Genomic DNA, 25,377 nt, shown 5'->3' with positions numbered 1-25,377 from the left:
ATCACATTACATATATGCATTCAATAATTTTGATGATCAGTTTAAAAGAGTACATTCTGGTTTTGTCCTTGTTTTGTCATCCTGAAGTAGCTGGATTTAAGAAAATATGGAATGGCCTCTGGTTCCAAGGATAGTGCCTGTTAGTTAGTATCTCGTAAGGCTTGGGCAAGTTGTTCTGACATGTAATATATGCTTCAGGATGATGACACATATTAGATCAGTGAATTTTGTGATTGGGAATCACCTGCAATGTTTCTGTCATTGAGTAATGAATTTGTCAAGAACAACTGTGTTTGAGTTCTGGTAAAAAGCTTCATTGTATGTTCAAGGAGAGAAGTTTTGTTGTATGTTTGAATATAAGGGGAAAATCTGTATCAAAAAGACTCACTCATGTAAGGCAGATGTCTGATAATCCTTTCCAATAGTGATGCTTTGGTGGCTTATTGGCATATTAGTTCTCACTGAAGACAGCTTGAGATTCAGCAGGCACTCTGGCAAAGATGACCCTGATGAACCAACATATGTGTTGCTGAACATTGACAAAATAAACCCCCTGGTGCCATGTTTTCCTTCTTCATGAGCTTATTGAACAATGACTTTGTTGTTGGCTGTATTTGTTTACTTTCCTCATTGCAACTTAGGGAAGGAAAGAAGAATTTTGTCTTAGGACTTAAGAGGACAAGGCTGTGGTGGTATTGTATTCCCCCAAATATTGTACACCCTAATAAATTTATCTGGAGTCAGAGAACAGAACAGCCACTAGATAAAGAGGCTAGAAAATGGTGGCACTCACACCTTTAATCCTAGCATTCCAGAGACAGAAATCCATCTGTTCAAGGATACAGCCAAGCATGGTGACTCAAGCCTTTAATCCCAGGGAGTGACGGCAGAAAGAGAAAGGTATATAAGGAGTGAAGACCAGAAACTAGAAGCTTTTAGCTGGTTAAGCTTTTAGGCTTTGAGCAGCACAGTTCAGCTGAGATCCATTTGGATAAGGACTCAGAGGCTTCCAGTCTGAGGAAACAGGATCAGCTGAGGAACTGGTGAGGTAAGGTGCTGTGGCTTGTTCTGCTCCTCTGATCTTCCAGCGTTCACCCCAATAACTGCCCTCAGGTTTGATTTTATTAATAAGACTTATTTTAAGATTCATGCTACACAAGGCCACCATATTGGTCAAGGTATGGTGGCAGGAGTGTGCAACAGCTGATCACATTATGTTTGCTGTCAGGAACCAAAGAGGGTAATGGAATTCAAGCCAAATTATCAAACATCCTAGTCCCACTGCCAGTGACTCATTCCTCCAGCAAGGCTCTATTTCCTCAAGGTATCACAACCTACAAAATAGTGCTAACAGCTGGGGACATGGTGTTCAAATACATGAACCTATTTGTGGCATTCATATCTGAATGAAAAAAAATGAAAAAGAAAGGACATGACTGCTCCTAGGTTTAGTGAAGGAGAAGGTTTATCATAAATATGAAGGAGAGCATTGCCAGAGGCATCTGGAAGGGTCCAGAGTCAACATGACACTGAGCTGGGCATGTGAGGAGAGGGACAATAAGAGAGGAACAAGCCAGAGTAGATGAAAAGGCTGGGTCACCAAAATGGCTGGATCATAATGTGAAGGGAAGTTGGGGAAGAATAGTCCAGCCCCTGGGTTGTAGAAGTTAGTATAGGTGGTGGGATGTGCCAGCCATCCCTTGTAGTAGGTAGGAACTGAGAGATGCTGAGAGAGCCTAGTGACCAGATTTTCTTTGATATGTGTAAATGGGCACCTCAGTGAGACTTTTTTTCTTGGTTTGAGACCTAACAATATCTAAACAATAATACTGTTGAAACTAACCCACATTAAAATTATGAGTCATCTCACTTACTTATCTATTAGGGTCATAGGTCACTAAAGTGACTATTTGATAAACCTGTGTATGACAAAAGAGATGTATCCACACAACTCTTCCCTAAATGTCCTTACCAGAAAATGTCCAGCCATTTTGCTTCCAATATAGTGGTCACTTTTGCAGTATAAAATTGTTTGATCATAAAATTCCCTTTTGTAGTAGGAAAGTTCTGTGTGATAGAAAATTAAGTTAGAGTTAGATCGTGGCAGAAAGTATAGTATATGACTGCTCATTACAGTAAGTCTGGTTTGCCTTGTCTTATTATATCTTTTCTTGTCCTCTTTGACTGTCATCTCTTGGAGACCTGCTCTTTTCTGAAGAGGAAATGGAGGGAAAGGGGAATGTATCTTGCAGAGAGGGAATGTGGGAATTAGCTTGCAGGAGTAGAGAGAGAAGAAAATGTAGTCAGAAAGTATTGTATGAAAGTTCTATTCAATTACAATTTCTTTTCAATTTCTCAATAAAACAGAAGTTTATTTTCAATTAAAAATCTAGAATAAGTTGCTTAATAATTTAAAAGATGTTTTTGAGATTTTTCATCATGACAAAATAAAAATATGTTGGAATATATGAATAGTTATCTTGTTAAGATTTAAATCTCTTATGATATGTTTGTATAAACTATTACAGATTGCCTCATTAATACACATGTTCAAAATTCTATGTATAGAGGTTTACATGTTTAAAATAGTAGACATAAGTAAAAAAATCTTAAAATTTATATTTATAAAATATTTTTATTAAGAAATTTTTATTCATTTTACATACCAACCATAGATTCCCCTCTCTTCCCTCTTTCCAACTCCCCTAAGCTTTCTCCTGTCAACTCCCCCATCCCCTCCTCCAAAGAAGTAAGACCTCCCATGGGGGTCAGCAAATCCTGTTGCATTCAGTTGAGGCAGGACCAAGTCCCTCCCCCTGCATCAAAGCTATGCAAGGTGTCTCACCATAAGTAATGGTCTCCCAAAGGCCAACTCACGCCAGGGATAGATCCTGATCCTACTGCCAGGGGGCCCCTTAAGCAGACCAAGCTACACAAGTGTCTTGCTTATGCAGAGGGCCTATTCCAGTCCCATGGAGGTTCCACAGCTGTTGGTCTAAAATTCATGAGTTCCCAAGTAGCTTGGTTCAGTTGTCTCTAGGTTTCCAAATGATGATCTTAACGCCCCTTGCTCATAAAATCCCTCTTCTCTCTCTTCTACTGGATTCCTGGAGCTCGACCTGGAACTTGGCTGTAGATCTCTGCAGCAGCCTCCATCAGTTACTGCATGAAAGCTCTATGATGACAATTAGGGTATTCACCAACCCGATTGCTGGGGTAAGCCAGCTCAGGCACCCTCTCCACTCTTGCTAGTAGGACAAGCTGGGGTCATCTTAGTGGATTCTTGGGAACTTCCCTACCACCAGGTTTCTCCCTATCCCCATGATTTCTCCCTCTATTAAAATACTTCTTTCATTTCTCTCCCACTCCATCCCTGTTCCAGCTTAACCATCCCATTCCCTTATGTTCTCATCCCCCATCCCCTACCCTCTGCTGTGGGATGGTCTGTATGTCAAATTGCTCTGATTGGTCAACAAATAAAACACTGATTGGCCAGTGGCCAGGCAGGAAGTAGGTGGGACAAGGAGAGAGGAGAATTCTGGGAAGCAGAAGGCTGAGGCAGAGAGACACTGCCAGCTGCCGCCATGACCACCAGCATGTGAAGACACCGGTAAGCCACCAGCCACGTGGCAAGGTATAGATTTATAGAAATGGATTAATTTAAGCTATAAGAACAGTTAGCAAGAAGCCTGCCACGGCCATACAGTTTGTAAGCAATATAAGTCTCTGTGTTTACTTGGTTGGGTCTGAGCGGCTATGGGACTGGCAGGTGACAAAGATTTGTCCTGACTGTGGGCAAGGCAGGAAAACTCTAGCTACAACCCTCCATTGCCCCACCATGCCCAGTTTACTAATGAAGATCTCCACTATTTCCTCTTCCCAAAGTGATTCACGTGTTTTTGATCTTAGCCATTCTGACAGGTATAAGATGGTATTTCAGAGTCCTTTTGATTTGCATTTCCCTAATGACTAAGGATGTTGAGAAATTTGTTAAATGTCTTTTGGCCATTTGAGATTCTCCTGTTGAGAATTCTCTGTTTAGCTCTGCAGCCCATTTCTAATTGGATTGTTTGGTGTTTTGATGTTTCGTTTCTTGAGTACTTTATGTATTTAGGAGATCAGCCCTCTGTCAGATGTGGGGTTGGTGAAGATCTTTTCCCATTCTGTACGCTGTCTTTTTGTCTTATTGACCATGCCTTTTGTCCTACAGAAGCTTCTAAGTTTCAGGAGGTCTCATTTATTAATTATTGCTCTTAGTGTCTGTGCTGCTCTGATATATTTAGGAAGTGGTCTCCTGTGCCAGTGCTTTCTAGGCTACTTCCTACTTTCTCTCCTATCAGGTTCAGAGTAACTGGATTTATGTTGAGGTCTTTGATTCACTTGGACTTGAGTTTTGTGCATAGTGACAGATATGGATCTATTTGCAATCTTCTACATATTGACATCCAGTTATGCCAGCACCATTTGTTGAAGAAGCTTTCTTTTTTCCATGCTACAGTTTGGGCTTCTTTGTCAAAAATCAGGTGTTTGTAGGTGTGCGGATTAATATCGGGGTCTTCAATTTGATTCCATTGGTCCACATGTCAGTTTTTATGCTAACACCAAGCTATTCTTATTACTATAGCTCTATAAGAGAGCTTGCCACCAGGCATAGTGATGCCTCCAGAAGTTGCTTTATTGTACAGGATTGCTTTAGCTATTCTGGGTTTTTTGTTTTTCCATATGAAGTCGAATATTATTCTTCTGAGGTCTGTGAAGAATTACATTTGGATTTTGGTAGGGACTGCATTGAATCTGTAGTTTGCTTTGATAAGACTGTGATTTTTGTTATGTTGGTTCCACCCATCTGTGAGAATGAGAGTTCTTTCCATTTTCTGATATCTTCTTCAATTTCATTCTTCAAAGACTTAAATTCTTATCATATAGGTCTTTCACTTGCTTAGTTAGAGTTACCCCAAGGTATTTTATATTAATTTTGGCTATTGTAAAGGGTGATGTTTCTCTGATATCTTTCTTGGTCTGTTTATCATTTGTATAGAGGAAAGCTAATGATTTTTTTTTTTAGTTAATTTTGTATCCTGCCACATTGTTGAAGGTGTTCATCTGTTGTAGGAGTTCCCTGGTAGAATTTTTGATGTCACTTATGTATACTATCATATCATTTGCAAATAACAAAAGATTGTTCATGTAGATCTCAGCCATTTCTCTGTCATTGGGCGATCCTCGTGTCTTTCTTGGGGTCCTGTTTTCCAGGTAGCCTCACTGGTGATGTGAGTAGCAGTCCAGTCATCCTTGTTCCACATCTAGTATCCTCCTATGAGTGAGTACATACCATATTTGTCTTTCTGAGTCTGGGTTACCTCACTGAGGATGATTTTTTCTAGATCCATCCATTTGCCTGCAAACCTCATGATGTCATTGTTTTTCTCTGCTGAGTAGTATCCCAATGTGTATATGTGCATAATTTATTTATCCATTCTTCAGTTGAAGGGCATCTAGGTTGTTTCTAGGTTTTGGCTATTACAAACAATGCTGATATGAACATAGCTGAGCAAGTGCTCTTGTGGTATGATTGAGCATTTCTTGGGTATATGCCCAAGTGTGGTATAGCTGGATCTTGGGGGAGATTGATTCCCAATTTTCTAAGAAAGTGCCATATTGATTTCCAAAGTGGTTGTACAAGCTTGCATTCTCACCAGCAGTGGAGGAGAGTTCCCCTAGTTCCACACCCTCTCCAGCATAAAGTGTCTTCAGTGTTTTTGATCTTAGCCATTCTGAGAGGCATAAGGTGGTATCTCAGAGTTGTTTTGATTTGCATTTCCCTGATGATTAGGGATGTTGAGCAATTCCTTAAATGTCTTTCAGCCATTTGAGTTTCCTCTGTTGAGAATTCTCTGTTTAGTTCTGTAGCCCATTTCTTAATTGGACTGTTGGTCGTTTTAATGTCTAATTTCTTGAGTTCCTTATATATTCTGGATATCAGTCCTCTGTCAGATGTGGGATTGGTGAAGATCTTTTCCCACTCTGTAGGCTGTCATTTTGCCTTGTTGACCGTATCCTTTGCTCTACAAAAGCTTCTCAGTTTCAAGAGGTCCCATTGATTGATTGTTTCTCTCAGTGTCTGTGCTACTGGTGTTATATTTAGGAAGTGATCTCCTATGCCAGTGCATTCAAGACTACTTCCTACTTTCTCTTCTAGAAGGTTCAGAGTAGCTGGATTTATGTTGAGGTCCTTGATCCACTTGGACTTAAGTTTTGTGCACAGTGACAGATATGGATCTATTTGCAGCCTTCTACAAGTTGATATCCAGTTATGCCAGCAAAGAGAGCCTGTGGGAGTGGGGTCGATCTCAGTCCTCAGGGGAGGCTTTGCCCTGGAGGAGGTGGGAATGGAAGGTGGGCTGGGGGGAAGGGGAGGTGTAGCTGGAGGGCTTCTCTCCAGGTTCCCCAAGCCCCGCAGTCCCACAATCCACTTATAAAATAATCACTCAGACACTTATATCACTTATAAACTGTATGGCCGTGGCAGGCTTCCTGCTAACTGTTCTTTTATCTTAAATTAACCCATTTTTATAAATCTATACCTTGCCACGTGGCTGGTGGCTTACCGGCGTCTTTACAGGTTGCCTCTCCTGGCGGTGGCTGCAGTCTCTCTCCTCCTTCTTCCTGTTTCCCCAATTCTCCTCTCTCTTTGTCCCGCCTATACTTCCTGCCTGGTCACTGGCCATCAGAGTTTTATTTATATAGAGTGATATCCACAGCAGGGAGGGGTGCAGGAAGGGGGAGAACAAAGAAATCTGTGGCTGTTATGTAGAACTGAATACTACTGTAAAATGAATATATATATATATATATATATATATATATATATATATATAACAAAATATTGACTTCTTCCGTTCTAATTTGTATCCCCTTCATCTCCTTTTGTTGTCTTATTGCTTTAGCTAGGACTTCGAATACTATATTGAATAGATATGGGGAGAGTGGCCAGCCTTGTATTGTTTCTAATTTTAGTGGAGTTGCTTTGAGTTTCTCTCCATTTAATTTGATGCTGGCTATTGGCTTGCTGTAAATTGCCTTTATTATGTTTAGTTATGTTTCTTGTATTCCTGATCTCTCCAAGACTTTTATCATGAAGGGATGTTGGATTTTGTCAAAGGCTTTTGAGTATTAATGAGATGGATCATGTGGTTTTGCTCTTTCAGTTTGTTTATATGTTTGAATACATGAATCTTGTTAAGATTTAAATCCCATATGCTATATGTTTGTATAAACTACTGCAGGTTTCCTCATTAATGCACATGTTCAAAATTTTATGTATAGATAGGGTTTTACATCTTTAAAATAGTAAAACTAACTAAAAAATCTTAAAATTTATATTTATAAAATAGTTTTTAAATTTTTATTCAAGTGTAGGTTTTCTCATTGAAAAATTTTCACTGGTTACTCCAGAGTGTTATCCTGCACATGAACCTCCTGCCTCAGTTTCCAGTGCTAAGATTATAGATATTTTTTACCATGCCAGCTACAAAATTTCATTTAAAACACACACACATATATTATAAATATACATGCACATGTATAAATATATACATATATGAGTAGATTTGATTTTTATAGTAGAAGTCACTACATGATAGAATAGAAATGCTGTCTTATAGAACTGTCAATATTGAACAAGTTTAGTGAAACTTGTGTTTTACATCCTTAGCCCCACAAATAGTTTTGGCTATAATTTCACCAAATTTAATATTCAATATTTTAAATGTTTTAAGATGTAACATAAAACAATTCAAACATAATTATCATATTATAAGTCCAAGATTTGGCTAAATAGTTTTCCAGATTCCTAGGTATTTACAAAGAGGAAAATATGACAAACATTTGTTTTTAAAATGTATTTATAAAAATGAATCTTAGCAAGATATAGAATCATATCTAGCTGAGTAGAATAATTATACTCTGAATTTTTTGCATATTTCAATATAGCAAAATGCCAGAATAAAATTTCTTAAATTAAGAAATATCTGAGTGTATTTTGATTATATAATAGTTTTAGCACAGTGGACATCACGGGAAGAATAGATAAACAAAAAATTTTCATTCCACATGTTTGCATATTTAATGCTTTAGTTGAACAAATTTCTACTGATTTTTCATATTTATTTCTTTTCTTTGGAGAACATATTAGAAAAGTAAAGAAAAATCTGTGGGGAAATGTCTTATTTATATTATATGATTCCTTATCACTTTTTTCCTTCATTACAGCATTAGTACAATTTATTCTTAAATGTTAAAAGCTCACAATACCTAAAAAGAAAGGAAAAAATATAACTTAAATGATTGTTATTAGAGTATGTACCTCTTAACAGTATTTTGCTTTAATAAAATACTTAATTGATGATTTACATCTAAGTTTACAAACCTAGAGCATAGTTATGACAGAAGATGGTATCAATATATAATAGTGTAATCAAGTCAACAAAGTGAATGCTTTAGTTAATTATGCAATTTTTAGCACATTAATGAATGTTTGCTGCATATTATTCTTTATCTGACATTCTCATTTTTCCTGTTATTTCCTTTTACTAAAGTATTGTTTCAAGATTATAGGATATAATAATTATATGAACAGAATAATTACCATCAATATTTTGAAAATATTTTCATTAATTTTATTCATATATTGATATTTCTGAAATGATATTTAAATTTAGAAGTAGCTTTATTTATTGATCAAATCTTACTAATAATTACTAATAGATGAATTTTCTATGTATATTTGAAGAATGTGTTGTTAAAAGTAAAGAATACCAAGTCTTTAGTAAACATACTTTGGGGAACCAAAAACATGTAGCATTCTTTCCTTAACACACTATAGAGTTAGTTTGGCACATTGAAGAGTTACAAGACATGGTTAGTGCAATGACCGAAAGTGCATTGTGTTATGAATTACCATGTCTGCCCATCCATCCTAATCTACTGAATTAAAGAAAGTGTTCTTAGGGGAAAAATACAAAGAGAAGATAGGACGGGGAAAAATACAAAGAGAAGATAGGACAGGTACTTAATAAGAGAACAACCCAGAAGATGTGGAAGAGTGTAAAGCAGTGAAAGAAATGCAAATTACACGTGAAAGTAGTTAGAAATGTTCAGGGAAAACAATCTACTTGGTACATATACTTAAGGAAGTGAAAAGTAACAATGATAACAACGATAACTAAGGGGTGGATTATAATGTTATAGGTGGGAGAGTAAAACTTTCAAGCACTTACTAGGACTGCAGAAGTAAAAATTCCTTTTGAAATTAACATTATGAAGTTTAATATAATAAGGTTGTGTTACTAAACAAATTAAAAATAAAAATATGCATCCACCCATGTGCATACACATACTTGCATGTGACTAACTCTGGCTTATTTATTGTGCTTTATTCCTTACCTTAAACACTGCTTTTTTTTTTTAAATTTCTCATATGACTGTATCAATACTGTTCCCTAATATGAAAAGAAATATTTGTCATGGGATTAGAGTGGAGGCAGTATCATCATCAGATTACTGCTCTATACTAGACAAAAAGGTTGGGGGAAAATGTCTGGTTGTAGTCAAAGAGCTGAGATGGATTTTATGAGATATTTCTGAGAAAAAATTAATTGTTGCATGTAGTGATTATTTTGGTGGAGTTTAAAGCAAAAGAGAAGAAAAAATCAGTGTTCTATTCTTAGTTTTGGTAAGAAAGAATTCAAACAGAAAATAGATAGAATTAGACTCAGAAGATGGTATCGGGCAGGTTAGAACAGGATTTGTGAAGTTTAAGTGGAAAAACAGTATGGAGAAGAGAGGCCAGTCAGACTAACATTTTATTTGAAATATGGTCCTTTAGCAGTTTTGAAATAAATCACATTTAGATTTCTTATTCTTATTCTGTATATCACTGTAGATGACTCTGCAAAACAGAAATAGTACCCTGAAGTCAACATCATACCATCTCACATCCATTCCATTCTATGTTTTTCACTGCAGAGAAAGAAATTGTGAAAGACCAAATGTATAAAATATTTTGGTTTAACCATCCAAAAATAGAAATTTATGAAGTCATGATATTGTACCAATATACACAGATAAATTATTTCCATCTAACATATTAACCACAATTATTGCCAAAAGTAAGGTCTCATCCAGTTGAGAACGGCTGTGATTACTTAGTCCATTTGTTTTAAATTCTCAGTAGTTGTCCATATAGTCATAATTATTATTTATAATCAATCTATTGTCATTATTATTGTGGTATTTGGGATTCATTGTAGGTTTATTTAGGCATTGTTTTACAAATGAATTCCAACCCTAATCATGAGATTGCTTTTATGAAGAAGTTATCTTTATAGAATAAATATTAATTAGAACACCTATTACTTTTTCTTTAAAATGTGACATCTCTAACCTGGGGTCGTCCTTGTGGATTCACCGGAATTCCTGTAGCACCAGGTTTCTCCCTAACCCCATAATGTCTCTCTCTATCAAGATATCTCTCATTGCTCTCCCACTCCATTCCTCCCCTAGCTCCACCATTCCCTTCTCTCATGTTCTCATTCCCCATCATCTCCCCTCAATGGCCTCCCTTTACCCCCAGTTTACTCATGGAGATCTCATCTATTTCCCCTTCCCACAGTGAACCATGCTTCCCTCTTAGAGTCCTCTTTGTTAGCTAGCTTCTCTGAAGCTATAGGTTGTTGTCTAGTTATCCTTTGCTTTACATGTAGTATCCACTTATGAGTGAGTACATGTCATGTTTGTCCTTCTGAGTCTGGGTTACCTTACTCAGGATGATATTTTCTAGTTCCCTCCATTTTTCCTGCAAATTTCATGATGTCATTGCCTGGTGCACAAGCTGGCTTTTTGGAGCCCTTTACCTAGGATGGGAGGCCTTGCTCAGCCTTGATACAGGGGAGAGGGCCTTGTTCTTGCCACAGCTGAATGTATCAGGCTTTGCTGACTCCCCATGGGTCAGAAAGAAGAGGGGGTGAGTGGGTCAGGGGCCAGGAAGGCTGAGAAGGGGAAGCATGGCAAGGAATGACAGCAGGATCCGTGGATGACAGGGGGATCTGTGGTTGGTACATAAAATGAATAAAAAAAAAATTTCTTAAGTTAAAAAAAAAGTAGGCCAGACTTATCAACTACAACAACAACAAAAAGACAGGTCAACAAAAATATCTCCACTTGTTCTGTATCACTTTAAGTTTAAAATGTTTAGAAAGATCATTTCTCACATATAAAAATGTGGTAGGAGAAAAAGCACTTTCTTAAAGTCATATTGCAAATGATTTAACATTTAACATCCTTCCTCTTCTGACTGGCTTCCATAAACACAGAGATTTCTGCAGAATAAGCTACCAAAATGAACACTAGCTAAAAACTAAAGAATTAATTCTACAGTCACCACTAGAATGAATTACAAATGGCTCATATCATATCTGAGTTTATTTGCTTAAAATGTAATTCAGATTGATATTTCAAACACAAAATGGAGACAAATTTATCTTTCTCTTCTGTAGTAAAATACAGGTTTAAATTTTGGTAATTTTCTACTCGAAATTATATTTGAACCACTATGTTTTGAAAGAGCTCAAGGACCATTTATTCTAAGTCCATCCATTCATGGTTGTGTTATAGTTTAAGAATAACAAAATCTGAAATGTTTAGTTTCCCTTTGATGTGAGATACTTGTCCAGATCATGATTGACATAATATGATATGGGGGAAAATTAGTGAATATCAGATTGTTTTCACTGTAATGGCCACCCACATATTTACAGAATTCTTCTTTTCTACTTTGAAGCTTCACACTGACCAAGATAAAGGAGATGGAAATTTAAAATACATTTTGACAGGAGATGGGGCTGGCAATCTGTTCGTTATAGATGAAAATACAGGAGACATTCATGCTGCAAAGAAATTAGACAGAGAAGAAAAATCCCTCTACATTCTTCGTGCCAAGGCTATAGACAGAAAGACTGGGCGGCAAGTGGAGCCGGAATCTGAATTCATCATTAAAATCCATGATATCAATGATAATGAGCCAAAATTCACAAAAGACTTGTACACAGCCACTGTTCCTGAGATGTCCGGTGTTGGTAGGTATCTACTAAGCCGAGTGTACAACATGTTTGCTCTCTTAAATTTTTGCTAAGAAATGTACGGGCCTGTGATTATATGTGTCCTACTGTCAAAATTAGAGCAGTATCTGGAAACTTATTTTAGTTAAACAACTCCTTTCCAATTATTTTAAATTATTAATATAGCAATGTCTCCTTTTAATGATCATTTCCTGAGTGCAGTTCTTTGATTCCGTTGGAATCAACACCTGCTCTCTCATTAAGACTAGCTGTCCTGTGGAATGCATTGCACCCTGAAGAAGAACTGTGTTGGCAGTTCTTACTTAGAACTGAAAAGGAGAACTGTTGTGTTTGACAAACACTTCTACATAACTGTCACGTTTAATCATCAAAACATCCTTGTTTTATCAGTATGATAAATAGAACTTTACGGTCCATCCTGTTAATTAGGAATTCAAATTTCAGAAGAATTTGACAAGTGAATGAAGAGCGAATAACCTGTAGCAGCATGCTAAAAGTCACAGATTTTTGCTGTCTCTCTTTGTGTATTTTCTTCAATTTGGCTTTACCTGCCAATTGGAAACAGTCATTTCTCACAGTTCTAGGATTGTCCCAGTTTTAAGCAACAATCTTTAGTATACCAAATTACTACTTTTATGTATGTCAATACATTTAATTCTATCAATGTATAATAATTACAGTCTATAAAAAAAGAGCTGAATATTGCCTTAAAATACTGTCAAAGTAATACTGACTAAATATATCCTATGTAAGATATACCTTTTTCTTTAGTTAACAGTATTATTTGAATATTAGTTCTTTCTCTTTCTCTCTCTCTCTCTCTCTCTCTCTATATATATATATATATATATATATATAATATAGTAACATATATCATAATAATGTATGTTTGAGTGAAAAAAATCTCCCATTAGAAAAAATATATCTTTTATACCTCTTTGCTGAGAGTATGGCATGATTACTTTTTAATGATATAGTCTGTCTATATCAGAGGAACCAAGAGTTTATGAACAAGTTTTATTTTGTGTAACTCTCCTCTTTGAGGAAAATGAGATTCTATCATCTCTCCTAGTCTTCATTCTTATACTGTAAAAGGGATTTGTCCAAAAAGACAGGAGTCTTTTGAGTTCACAAGGCCCTTCATAATGTAGGTGTAGATGGGTTTTCTTCAATGTTGTTCAAATCACTTTAGACTGTTAAAATGTTCTGGATTTATCTATATTTCCCTGGCATGAAGCTAATTTATATGTACATGATAACATTTTTATGAACTTGTGTTTTGAAGAAAATACATGTATAATCTCTGGATAAATGATGAATTTGACTTGAACTGAATTATGGTTATATTCTATAACTTTTGAGTTTGAAAGGCATATGTTTTGTAATTCCTAGATATGAGCTGACTTATATTCTAAAAGATAATTTCCAGTCCTCCCCACTGTAGGAAGTTTCAAGCTAGCCTTCCTTGACAGTTATTTTGAAATTCACTCAAATTCTGATTCCTTTCTGTGATAATGTAAGCCTTTTTAAAAAGACTCACTGGCTATGGAATCAACAAATACCCCTATCTAAGTAATCTGTGGGGAAAGTCATTTGGAATGTGTGATCTTTACTCAGACTAGCTAGTTCTAATTTCCTTCTTGTCACTTTCTGGCTCTGTGATATATGTCCCAAAGGCATATGTTGTTGGAGCCCGTTTTCAGGTTCCTCATGGCTTTACCCAGCAGGTCCACATAGAGAGAATGATTAGGACCACGGGCCTGAGTGCAGGTGTCTGAAATGGTCTGCACTTGCACTTGGCTGTGCTGGGGGGAGTCTTTTGCTCCACCCCTTGGGGTCTCTATAAATACCCTGGGGCAAAGACAGTAGGGGTTGTTGGAATGGGTTCCAGGTCCTCTCGGGGCTATCCTGTATTTTCTGTATATCTCCACAATCTAAATCCTATCTAATATTTCCTGCTGCTCGAACTCAAGAAAACTCTGGGGAACTGTGGGGTTAGTGGGTAAACGCCCGCAATAAGTCCTCCATGTGCCATGAGGAGTGTTAATACAAATGAACTGCTGACAAGCTGCTCTGCCTCCTCTAATCATCCTATAGAAAGCTTATGGAATGAGTCTATACCCTGTGCTTGGTGCCATGCCTTCATACTTGAATAGCAACCTGAATTGTCCATTGAACATTTATACTTCAAAGGAAAAAAAAACACAACTATGTCTAACATATGAAGACTTTAATATTCCCACATCTAATCAAAAGACTTTTTGTTTAAACTGCACTGTATGAAACCATCATACTCCCTTCTGATTCCCTCAGAACACAAATGCTTAGGGAAAAGAGAATTAGTCTCTTTGATTAATTATTAATTATTGTGGAGGAGCATAGCAGAGAAGAGGTGATGAGCTTTCCTGGTTGAAAGTTCTGCACAGGCATGTGTCATTTTGATCCCTTAAGCCACACGTGTAACCAAACCTAAATAAGCTTGGTCTGTTTCCCTTGGTCCATTAAAGAAGGCCAAAGGAAATAAATCAAATATCCTCCAAAATTATTAATATATGTAAAAATTAGATAGGAGATTGTCATTAGCTTTACAATTTAAAGGCTTAAATTATTTTCATTTTAGTAGAAAATAAAATTGGGAATACAATAAATATAAAATTCATAAATTAACTTTTGAGCAAGTTTCGTAGTCCATTACTTACTATTTATGGATTTACAAGTCACAGTAAATACCTGATACTACATGCAGTAAATATCCCTACATTAACAATCTGCTAAAAGAAAAATTATAGTTCAGCTCCTTTTTCTTCATTACTGAATTCTGTGATTAGTTCTGATTTTTGAACTCACACTTTCTGACCTACTAAGGCTACATTAGACAATATAACTCATTTGTTTCTTTGTTAGCTTTTTCACAGCAAGAACATTTTATGTTTTGTTACTTTGTAATCACAGATCACTAAGATAAAAAAAATAATAGGTTGAATTTGTGCTTGTGCCTTGTTATTTAGCAATAAATATGCCCTTTGAAAAGTTGATGTTTATGGCATTTAGTAAGAACGTTCCTCATCACAATATTCCCATTAATCATTTTTTCAATACCTTAAAATTTATTAATCTCTGTGATAAAAATATGTCATATGTTTGCATGTCTTGGATAGTGAAGAGTAAATCCAAGAATTCTTTTCACTTAAGAAAATAATTAGTGAGAAAATGGCTTTTGAAATAATATAAAATTTAATTGATGTGCCTCTGCTTGGGGTGGGGCCGGGTGCAGGTACCTCTGTTATACAAGTGACTGCCACGGATGCAGATGATGCCAACTACGGGAACAGTGCCAAAGTCGTCTACAGCATACTTCAAGGGCAGCCATATTTTTCAGTGGATCCAGAATCAGGTAAATACAGTCAAGTCTAGGTCTATTTCATCTTAAATAATATAGATTGATATGTTTTATGTTTTAAAGCCTATTCAGACAGTTTTGTAGAGCTGCTTCTTACATTTATTTTATGAAAACGAAAGAAAACATCCTTATATTAACACAACCTGTTTAATTGCTTAGCTGTTTTATCTATTATTTATTGGGTTTAAATTTATGAGACTATGAAATTTCACAGAGATTATTATAATTTGCAGAATAAGGAAATATTTGAAATTTAAAGAAACTAATGATTATAAAGATTAAGCAAGGTCAACTAATCAAAATAAAAAATGCACAAAATATGATGTTTTACATTTATAAAATAATTAATAATAAATTAAATTTATTGAGGACATTCTCATTTTCCCATCTATTTTTGGTAAAATGGATCTTGAAAAGTATAGCTTGGTTTCAAAAGTCAATGTTTTAATTTTTCACTTTTTTTAAAGGCATAATAAAAACTGCATTACCAGACATGAGCAGAGAAAACAGAGAGCAATATCAGGTGGTTATTCAGGCCAAGGACATGGGTGGCCAGATGGGAGGTCTTTCTGGAACAACCACAGTGAACATCACCCTCACGGATGTCAACAACAACCCTCCTCGGTTTCCGCAGAGTAAGGCAGGCTGTACGGACAGCGTAATGGGAATATTGTCATTGCACCACGACAACAGAACTTAGTGTCTGCATTTCTAGTTCCTTTGTGGGGGGGGGGGGCAAATCAATGCACCACTCCTAAAAGAGAAAAATTAAAATCTCCTGAAAATAAAAAGTGATAATATGTACCCATCCCCAAAGAAGGATGGAAGAAAACAAAGCAGAACAGAAACAAGGCTCTTTTGTACTCCATGTTTTCTAGCTTTTGATGAGCGAGACAGCTTTGAAGGCTGATGTCCTCACAGTGACTATTGCTATCCCACCCTTCTATCCACCCTGGGCAGGAATGTGGGCGCAAGAGTCTGTCTGTTTACATTCAAAGTGTACACTGTTCACAACTCTCAGCTAATTTATAAACAAGTATTATAAGCCGCTATTTAATGAATTTTAAAACACAGATTGGATGTTCTATCATCTCTAAAAACAGGATCTATATTTAAAGCAATATATGTGGGTAAAATTGGCAGCATTTTAATATTCTTTTGGTTTACTTAAAAAAGTCATGAACACTTGGTTATGTAAATATCTTACTAATATTGGGATTATCTAGTATGTAACAACATGTTAAATTTTAGAGTTATTTAATTTAATGAAACTTGAAGATCAGTGAATTCCCTTCAGGTTCTCACCTAAACTTTCCATTCAGATTTTTAAAATGTAAACTAATTGTATAATTGGATGAATTACCACACTGCGGTTCTGTCATCTGTTAGGATGCTAGCAGAAGGCCTGGATCGACTCTAATAGTGAGAAAATGCTGAGTTCTGGACCATGAACTGGACGGACTGCAGACATAATGGCAAAGTAGCAGGAATTCTTCACAATAATTTTGTGACTTAAATGTTATTACACTTTTTCTGGTTTTCCTGACTAGGACTTGACTTTAAAGTTTAGAGCATTGAATATAGAATTCCACGGTGAGACTTAATGCCTCCCAATCCTAACCACAAAATCACTGGAAAGAGATCAGACTTTGAAGTCAGAATCTGAACTCTATTCTCTTTCCACTGCTCAGCAGGATAGTTTCCTTTTGCCTGTCTACTAAAAATCATTTACTCATGTTGCTTCTTTGTTAGGACTAAGTAGGTTACCATAAAGAACTTTTGAGATTACAAAATGCCAAGCACCCATATTTACATACATTTCTTGATTTTTTTTCAAATTCTGTATTTTACATTTATAGGCAGCTTGGTTTTTTTTCTTTTCTTTTTTTTCTTTTTTTTTTTTTTTGATTTTTTTAAGACAGGGTTTCTCTGTGTAGCTTTGCGCCTTTCCTGGAACTCACTTGGTAGCCCAGGCTGGCCTCGAACTCACAGAGATCCGCCTGCCTCTGCCTCCCGAGTGCTGGGATTAAAGGTGTGCACCACCACCACCAGGCATGCGCCACCACCATCCGGCGGCAGCTTGTAAATAAGAACAAAATGTGATATATAGCTGGATCTGTAAACATTAAACATGGAAAATATGTTATTTAAAGACATTAAATTTAAATATATATATAAATAGAAATAATCATAATAAATACATTGCTGCTCAGAAATCACTGGAAAATATGGACTATTTGAAAAATTGCACATTCATTTTTTTATTCTGAGTGTATAAAATGTGTAGTGACAATATTTAAAGTCATAATCAAGCAACGATTAGTTTTCATGGTAGTTAGGTCAGAAGTTCTAGATTATTAAATCAGGTTTCTGTGTGCTCTTCAAGTAACACTGAACATTCCTTTAATCTGTCTGGAAATTATATTTCTCATGAATAAACTGAGGAAGTTAAACATGTAGACATCATTTTTATACTCCACAAATCTATAACTTTTGACAGAATACAATTCAATATGATGAAAATGTCTCTCAATTTAAATCACTTTACTTAGAGAGAAATAGAAAATTTGTGTCATCTGAAGTTGAAAGTCAAGGCAGCTACGATTTAATTTACAGGTACTTATCAATTTAATTCTCTGGAGTCTGCGCCCCTTGGAACTCATCTTGGAAGGATAAAAGCCAATGACCCTGACACTGGGGAGAATGCCGAGCTGGAATACAGCATTTCGGAAGGAGAAGGATCAGACATGTTTGATGTGATCACTGACAAAGATACACAGGAGGGGATTATCACTGTCAAACAGGTTTCTCTTGGCTGTCTTTCTGTTTTCACTAAGTGCTCTTCAGTTTATTTTTGCTTTTCAGTGCAGAGAATTACAAGCATGGATCTACATTTCATCATCTGTTATGTGTTGTCCATCATTCACAGAAAGTAGGAAAACTGATTTCACTTCAAATAAGGGATCCATCATTCCTGATAGTTATGTTGCTACTCATGAGCAAATGGTTGTGTTGATTGTAGATGAGAATCAGACTCAGAGTAAACTCAAGAGTACTTGCTTTGTATTTCTCTATGGGATGAGCAATAGGCAGGTCCATCACTGGTATGTCATATATTTTCTATTTTTGTACTAAGTGTGATGGTTTATGTAAAAAAAGTGAAACAAGATAAAGAACTAAGAGCTAGAATTGATCTTGAAGCCTTCTACCTGATGATTAGCACTCAAAGTATCAAAGAGTGCTATGTAAGATATTCTCAGTTAAATGTATTTTATTGACTTTTAATGGAATCTTTGAAAATGACCTGAAACCATGTATAGATTAATAGAGCCAATATTCATTACTTTCACTTTTCACTTCTTTCCTTTATATATTTCTTTCCACAAATACTCAAGTTGATGAAATGTAAATTTATTCTAGATTTGTATTTTAGTCAATCTTCTGATTTTGAATGATATTTAAGTTTTTATAATGCTATTATTTAAGCAGTATTTATTTGGATAATACTTTATTAACTGTGCCTAGGAAATTTGAAGTGAATTACCTAATGGGCATTAATCTTATTATACGTTCCATTTTAGTTATATTGTGTAAATAAAAAGCAAATAAGCCATTTCATTGGCTAAAATTATTAAGCAATAATTGGCATAGTTACTTAGCTGTAGTCAATATTAAGATTTTAAAGGATTATTAAAAATTCAGATAGTATGATTGCTATATCTTCCAAAGTATCCTAACATTTTTTACTTTATGAAACTCAGAATTTAGATTTTGAAAAGAAAATGTTATATACATTAAGAGTGGACGCAAGTAATACCCACCCAGATCCTCGATTCTTACACCTCGGGCCTTTCAAAGACTCAGCCATGGTTAAGATATCTGTGGAAGATGTAGATGAGCCTCCCGTGTTCAGTAAGCTTTCCTACTTGATGGAAGTAGATGAAGATGTGAAGGAGGGAAGCATTGTTGGACAAGTCACTGCATATGACCCAGACTCTATGAACAACGTAATAAAGTAAGTACTTGAAAAACATGTGTTTGTTTAAACATGCAATCCATTTCAAGACTTACTTGAACTGTATAGTCACGTGTGGAGATTCACAGCAATAAATACATCCCAAAGGTCCATCCTCACTTCTGTTCTCTTCTGATTGCTCCAGGCATGGGAAACCACTCAAGTCTTACAGCCCCACAAGGTAGAGGCCATTATAATCCTTAACCAAGAGTGATAAAATACTGAGTCTCTGAACATTTGTATAATTGTATCATGGCAGAAAAACTTGTTTCTAAAAACATAGACAGGATGTCAATTTTAGACTTGGCCACAGATTTTAATCTTAATTGTTAATGTGATAAGCCCATTGCCTCGCTACATTAAATCAAATAAACGTATATATTTAAATTATGTAATAAACAGTCTTAAAAATACAATGTTTTCAATAAATAGCTTAATATCAAACAATCTATAATAAATATATATAAAAATAAATATCTAGAAATAAATATCTGAAATTGTAAACTTATAATACCTTTTTTATAGATATTTATAGAAATACACTCTGTTAAAATAGACAATAAAACTACTGCATATCAAAATTTTGATGGACAACTTTATTAACTATGTTCACATATCCACAGAAGGTCTTCCTAAAAAAGATAATACGTAAAACAACAGCAAAGGTAAAAGTATTAGCAGTTAGTAAGTACAATATTTTCCAAGTTTGATTAGTAGATTCACTGCTTAAGAAGCAGTATTTCTGAAATGTAAAAAATTCTTATAAACTATCCATTAAGAAATAAATAAATAGATTTATTTCAGTCTCTATGAGCTCAGATGTTCCTTTCTTATTTGATTCTGAAGGCCTTGTTCTCCTGGTGTTCCTCTGGTTTTCCATCCCCCTGACTAATCCATTCTTTCTACCTCCTCTTCCATGGGTCTCCCTGAGCTCTGAGGGAAGGATTTGATGGAAGCGTGCCATTTAGACTCTCTCTCTCTCTCTCTCTCTCTCTCTCTCTCTCTCTCTCTCTCTCTCTCTCTCTCTCTCTCTCTCTCTCCCTCTACCCCCCCTCTCTCTCTCCCTCTACCCCCCCTCTCTCTCTCCCTCTACCCCCCTCTCTCTCTCTGTGTGTGTGTGTGTGTGTGTGTGTGTGTGTGTGTGTGTGTGTGTGTGTGTGTGTGTGTGTGTGTGTGTGTGTGTAATGTTCTGGGTCTCTTCTTCTTTCTTGATCTGCTGCTAAAAGAGCATCTAACAATGCATTGCTCTATGAGTATAGTATAATATCAATGGAGGTCATTATTGATACTATTTTTTTAGATGGGTAGTGTTTGGTTTTACCCTAGGTTTCTGGGCTATTTAGTCTCTAGTTAGTTACCCTAGAAGTGTCAGTTATGGGTTCCCCTTCAAAGAGTGGGCCTTTAGTAAAATCAGACTTTGTTTGCCTACTTCCACAAGCCCTGTTCCCCTATCTATCCCTAGCATGTTTTGCAGACAAGATGGATTGTAGGTCAGAGGTTTTGTGACTGTGTTGGTGTTTGAATTTCTCTTGTGGTAGCATGCAGAGTAGCTTCTCCCACCAAAGACACTAGAACATAAGAGTAAAGGCTCCATGTAAACACCAGCTCTACTTCAGCATGTACAGTGAGGTGTGTGAGGATTGTTCTCAGCAGAGAGGCCTCACTATAGTTTACAGAGAGCAATCCACTGTCTTGGCAATGGCCTGGATTGTTTGGGGATTTCCATGGGACTCCCTTTTCCAACAATTTAATTGAATGAAACCTACTCCCACCACAGGAAACCTTGTTTGCTAACAATGAATGGCCCGTTAAGACTCTCTGTCACCCAATATTAGCAAACATTATAGGATCACCTTCATTTCTCTTAGAAAGTTTCCAGTACACTAAGCTTCCATAGCATCCCTCTAATGTCCTTCAATTCCAGACATCTCTCCCTCTACATCTACCCTTCAATATCTGATTCTCCCTCTCCTATCCCCATCCACTCCAAGTCCTCCTTGGAAATTTATTCTATTTTACCCTCCTGGAGAAATCAGTGTGTTGCCCCTTGACCTTTCCTTTACACCAAACCTCTCTGGGTTTACGGATTGTACCTTGGTTGTCATTTAGTTAACAGCTAACATACACTTATAAATGAACACATACCATATTTCTTTTTGGGTTACCTTATTCAGGATGATTTTTTTTCTAGTTCTAGTCATTTGTCTGCAAATTTCATGATATCATTTTTTTAAAAGTTAAGTAATACTCCATTGTGTAAATACACCACATTTTCTTTATCTGTTCTTTTGTTGAGCAGCAAGTACAGGACATACAATGATATGGACAAGTTCCTCTGCCTGTATGAAACTTTTAGCTTAGCATTTTTATGAGATTCCTGAGTGGGATAACAAGTGCATCCCTGATTCTTGTGCCTGCTCTTGTGACTTGAAAAGAGTCAACTTATTGGGCTTCTGTGTCCAATTTCGATATGATGGTTTACTTATTGTATTTTTTTTCATATTTGGTTATCATCTCTTAGAAGCTTGTTATTTTCTAATGAGAGACAGAAAGGGAGTAGATCTGGAGGGGAGGTGTGGTGGGAGGAACTGGGAGGAAAAGAGGGGGAGCAGACTACACTTGGAATGCAATATATGAGAAAAGAACATATATTTATTTTTTAATTTATTTTTCTCTCATATACTACATCCTGACTGCAATTTTCCCTCACTCCTCCTCTACCAGCACACCCCTCTAACCCCCTCTCCCTGAATCTCCTCCTCCTCCATTTCCCTTCAGAAAAGGGCAAGCCTACCAGGGATGTCAACCAGACATATCATATCAAGTTGCAATAAGACTTCACTTTTCCTCATATTAAGACTGGAAAAGGCAACCTGGTAAGAGAAAAGGGTCCCAAAAGCTTGCAAAGGAGTTGGAGACCAGTCTTTGCTCCCACTATTATAAGTCCCACAAGAAGACCAAGCTATACATCCAAAATGTGCATGCTGAAGGCCTAAGTCATTACCATGTGGGCTGATTGTCAACCCAGTCTCTATAGGCCGCTATGAGCCCAGTTTAGTTGATTGTATGGTTTTTCTTATGGTGTTCTTCACTCCTTGGGTTCCTATAATTCATAGATAAAAAATAGATACAAATAGATCTAGTCTCAATAAATGAAGAAAATATGGAGAAAAAGAATTTGTATGAATTAGAACTATTATTTAAAAATAGTGTTACTTATTCCATTAATGTATCTGCATGATAATCAGTAGAAAAATTTATCAGCTACAGATACTTGGCTAAAAATTAAATGTTATCAACTTTTCCTTATGATTCAAATCCCCAATGTTTTTACCCCTATAGAACTGGCTTCAAATATTTCTGAAACTTTTTGACATTTTGAAGATGGAATCTGCATTTTTCTCAGCTGCTTAAACAATTAAAATCATATAATTTCAAGATACTTCAAATATTAGTGTCAGTTCCAACTTATAATTAATTTAATTGTCAGTAGATTCTGAACATCAAAGCAGTGATAAAATATCAGCATATAAATACCCATAACCAATTTCATTTTTTTTTTTGAGAGAAAGAGTGGGAGGAGAATTTGAGAGGCTTACAGGCTGTGGATCAGCTAAGTCAACAATGACTGCCTATTAATGGAAGGTTCAAGAATCCAATAATTATTCAGTCCACAAGGGTGGATGCCTCAGCTGCTCTTCAGCACACATGGGAATTCTGAAGAATTAGGACTTAATGCTACTGAATGAATCAACTTTCCAGTGAAGAGGGAGGGAAATCAGACAAATAACTAAAGCTTCCTTTTCTCACCTTCTTTATATAGGCAACCTCCAGAAAGTGTGGCCCAAATTAAAGGTGAATCTTCTCATTTCAAATAATTTAATTAAGAAAAATCCCTCACAGGTGAACCCAACCACTTGCATTTTAGTTAATTTCAGATACAGTCAATACTAGCCATCACAATCCAACTCTTGTCTATGTGACACAAATCATACCTCTTTATTTCATGCTTAATTTCCAAGTGAAAAATAACAACCAGGTTTAATTTAATCTAATATGGTATAACTATCCCACATACAACTTCAAAAGCAATATATATTTAACAATGTCATAATTATGTTTAACATCATATAACTATTCCTTGTACAACCATAAATGCATTATAAATTTTATAATAGGTGGCAATGTTTCTTCGAGACATTCTTTTATTATCTCAGTCTTAAATATGATAACCACTGATATTTCTCTTCATTGGTGCTACATTACACAATACAAAACATCGTTAAAAATCTGCATAAACGTATTCTCAATAAAATATGACAGAAATAGTAATGTCAATTATAATCCCTTTTTCTATAACTGGTCATGGGGCCTTAGCTTATAATTATTACTACATTCCTCTACTACCCATTCTGTATTTGCTTTATTCTCAACAAATACCTCGGCAGGTCTTGGTTCTACTCTTGGACAAGGGACCCATACTTTTATTGCTGAAGATCTGTGCCCTTTGTCATCTTGACTGGATTAAATTCTTGTAGCTTCCCATTGACTTCAGTCACAAAGCATGGTAGCACCAAGAGGTGCTCTAAATAATCTCCTGCACTCCAGGTACAATCTTTTTTACCTCCATTGTGGAGAAAGAATCCAGTTTCCCCTTGGTTATATGGATCAAACACCCTCCTAACCCTGTTATTTATGTCTTAGCCTGCTGGTTTAACAACATCAGAAGCCCAAAGTGGCTAGGGGGAATTCTGTGCTTCCGGTTCAGTGGAATGGTAGAAGTGCTTCTCCTCATACCTTGACATTAAATTCTCTATGCCAGTAAAACTTAAGGTCACAATAACAGGAAGCAAAACAGTATTAGAGTGGGTAATTTGGGGCATGAGTGGAAGTCTTCTCTTATCCACACATTGATTTCTGGACCCATGATTCCTGCCTATGGGGGGAAAACACATACCATATATTGAACATTGATTCAAAGCATATACCACCCTTTGGAGAACACTGTTCCCCAGACTGCTTCCACCTAATTGGCATTGTAATTGTCTTCAAAAGGCCATCCTACCTTTCTATTAGCCTGGTTCAGGATGGTATGAAACATGATAATACCAGTGGATTCCACAATTGTGGGACCACTGAGTGGAGATGCTAGATTTAATATGGAAGCTTGCACAGGTTTTGTTTTTTTTTTTTTTTTTTAAAAAAAAGGTCTCAAAACTTTCTTTGAATGGTTAGATGAAATATTAAAAAAAACGACCCACAGAAAATGAGTTGGAGATGCCTGATAGTCCTTGGCTTAGAATTAATAAAGAGAAGTTAAGGCTCAGAAAAAATTGCAATTCTAAAGTAAATCCAATGTAAAGCCTAATCCTCCAATATTGGAAGGCCCAGAAGACATGCCCTTAGCTAATCATATAAAACACAAAATGATGAGAGGGCCACAAGCACATTTGATATCTTTGTTGTCAGGTATTTCCTTGTTCCAGACCTTAGGGTCAGAGATATTGCTGCTCAGTTGGATGCATTAAAGTCAATTGGGTGCTATGCAGCATGGGTCAGGTAGGTGTACTAAATTGCCAAGGGACAGGTGGTCATAGTTATTGTAATGTACAGCATAGTTAAAGCAATGTTCACCACAGGTAAAGTGATTTTGATGGAGTCATGACTCATATGGCTCTTTGGTACTAGATAATCAATCAAGGTGCTTCCAGGCATGAAGATAAAAGGCACACTGCATTTTTATTTGATCTATGTAAGCAGAAACATTCTCAAACAAATTAAAGAAAGGCTACATTGGTTTTTGGCAAAAGGGAAATTCAATCCTG

At 36.1% G+C, this 25,377-nt stretch overlaps 1 protein-coding gene across 1 annotated transcript in view; it reads left to right on the top strand.

Moving 5' to 3' along the window:
* Cdh9 (cadherin 9) overlaps positions 1–25,377 on the top strand; it is a 137,934-nt gene that overhangs the window by 94,488 nt on the left and 18,069 nt on the right. The window contains exons 3-7 of the mRNA XM_006995401.4: positions 11,840–12,134; positions 15,412–15,531; positions 16,005–16,172; positions 18,154–18,341; positions 19,299–19,552. Coding sequence (XP_006995463.1) covers positions 11,840–12,134; positions 15,412–15,531; positions 16,005–16,172; positions 18,154–18,341; positions 19,299–19,552 — 1,025 coding nt within the window. The remainder of the gene's footprint in view (positions 1–11,839; positions 12,135–15,411; positions 15,532–16,004; positions 16,173–18,153; positions 18,342–19,298; positions 19,553–25,377) is intronic.

The sequence above is a fragment of the Peromyscus maniculatus genome, chromosome 15, assembly GCF_049852395.1.
Source record: "Peromyscus maniculatus bairdii isolate BWxNUB_F1_BW_parent chromosome 15, HU_Pman_BW_mat_3.1, whole genome shotgun sequence".
Classification (NCBI taxonomy): domain Eukaryota; kingdom Metazoa; phylum Chordata; class Mammalia; order Rodentia; family Cricetidae; genus Peromyscus; species Peromyscus maniculatus.
This window is presented reverse-complemented; position numbering and strand designations above follow the sequence as displayed.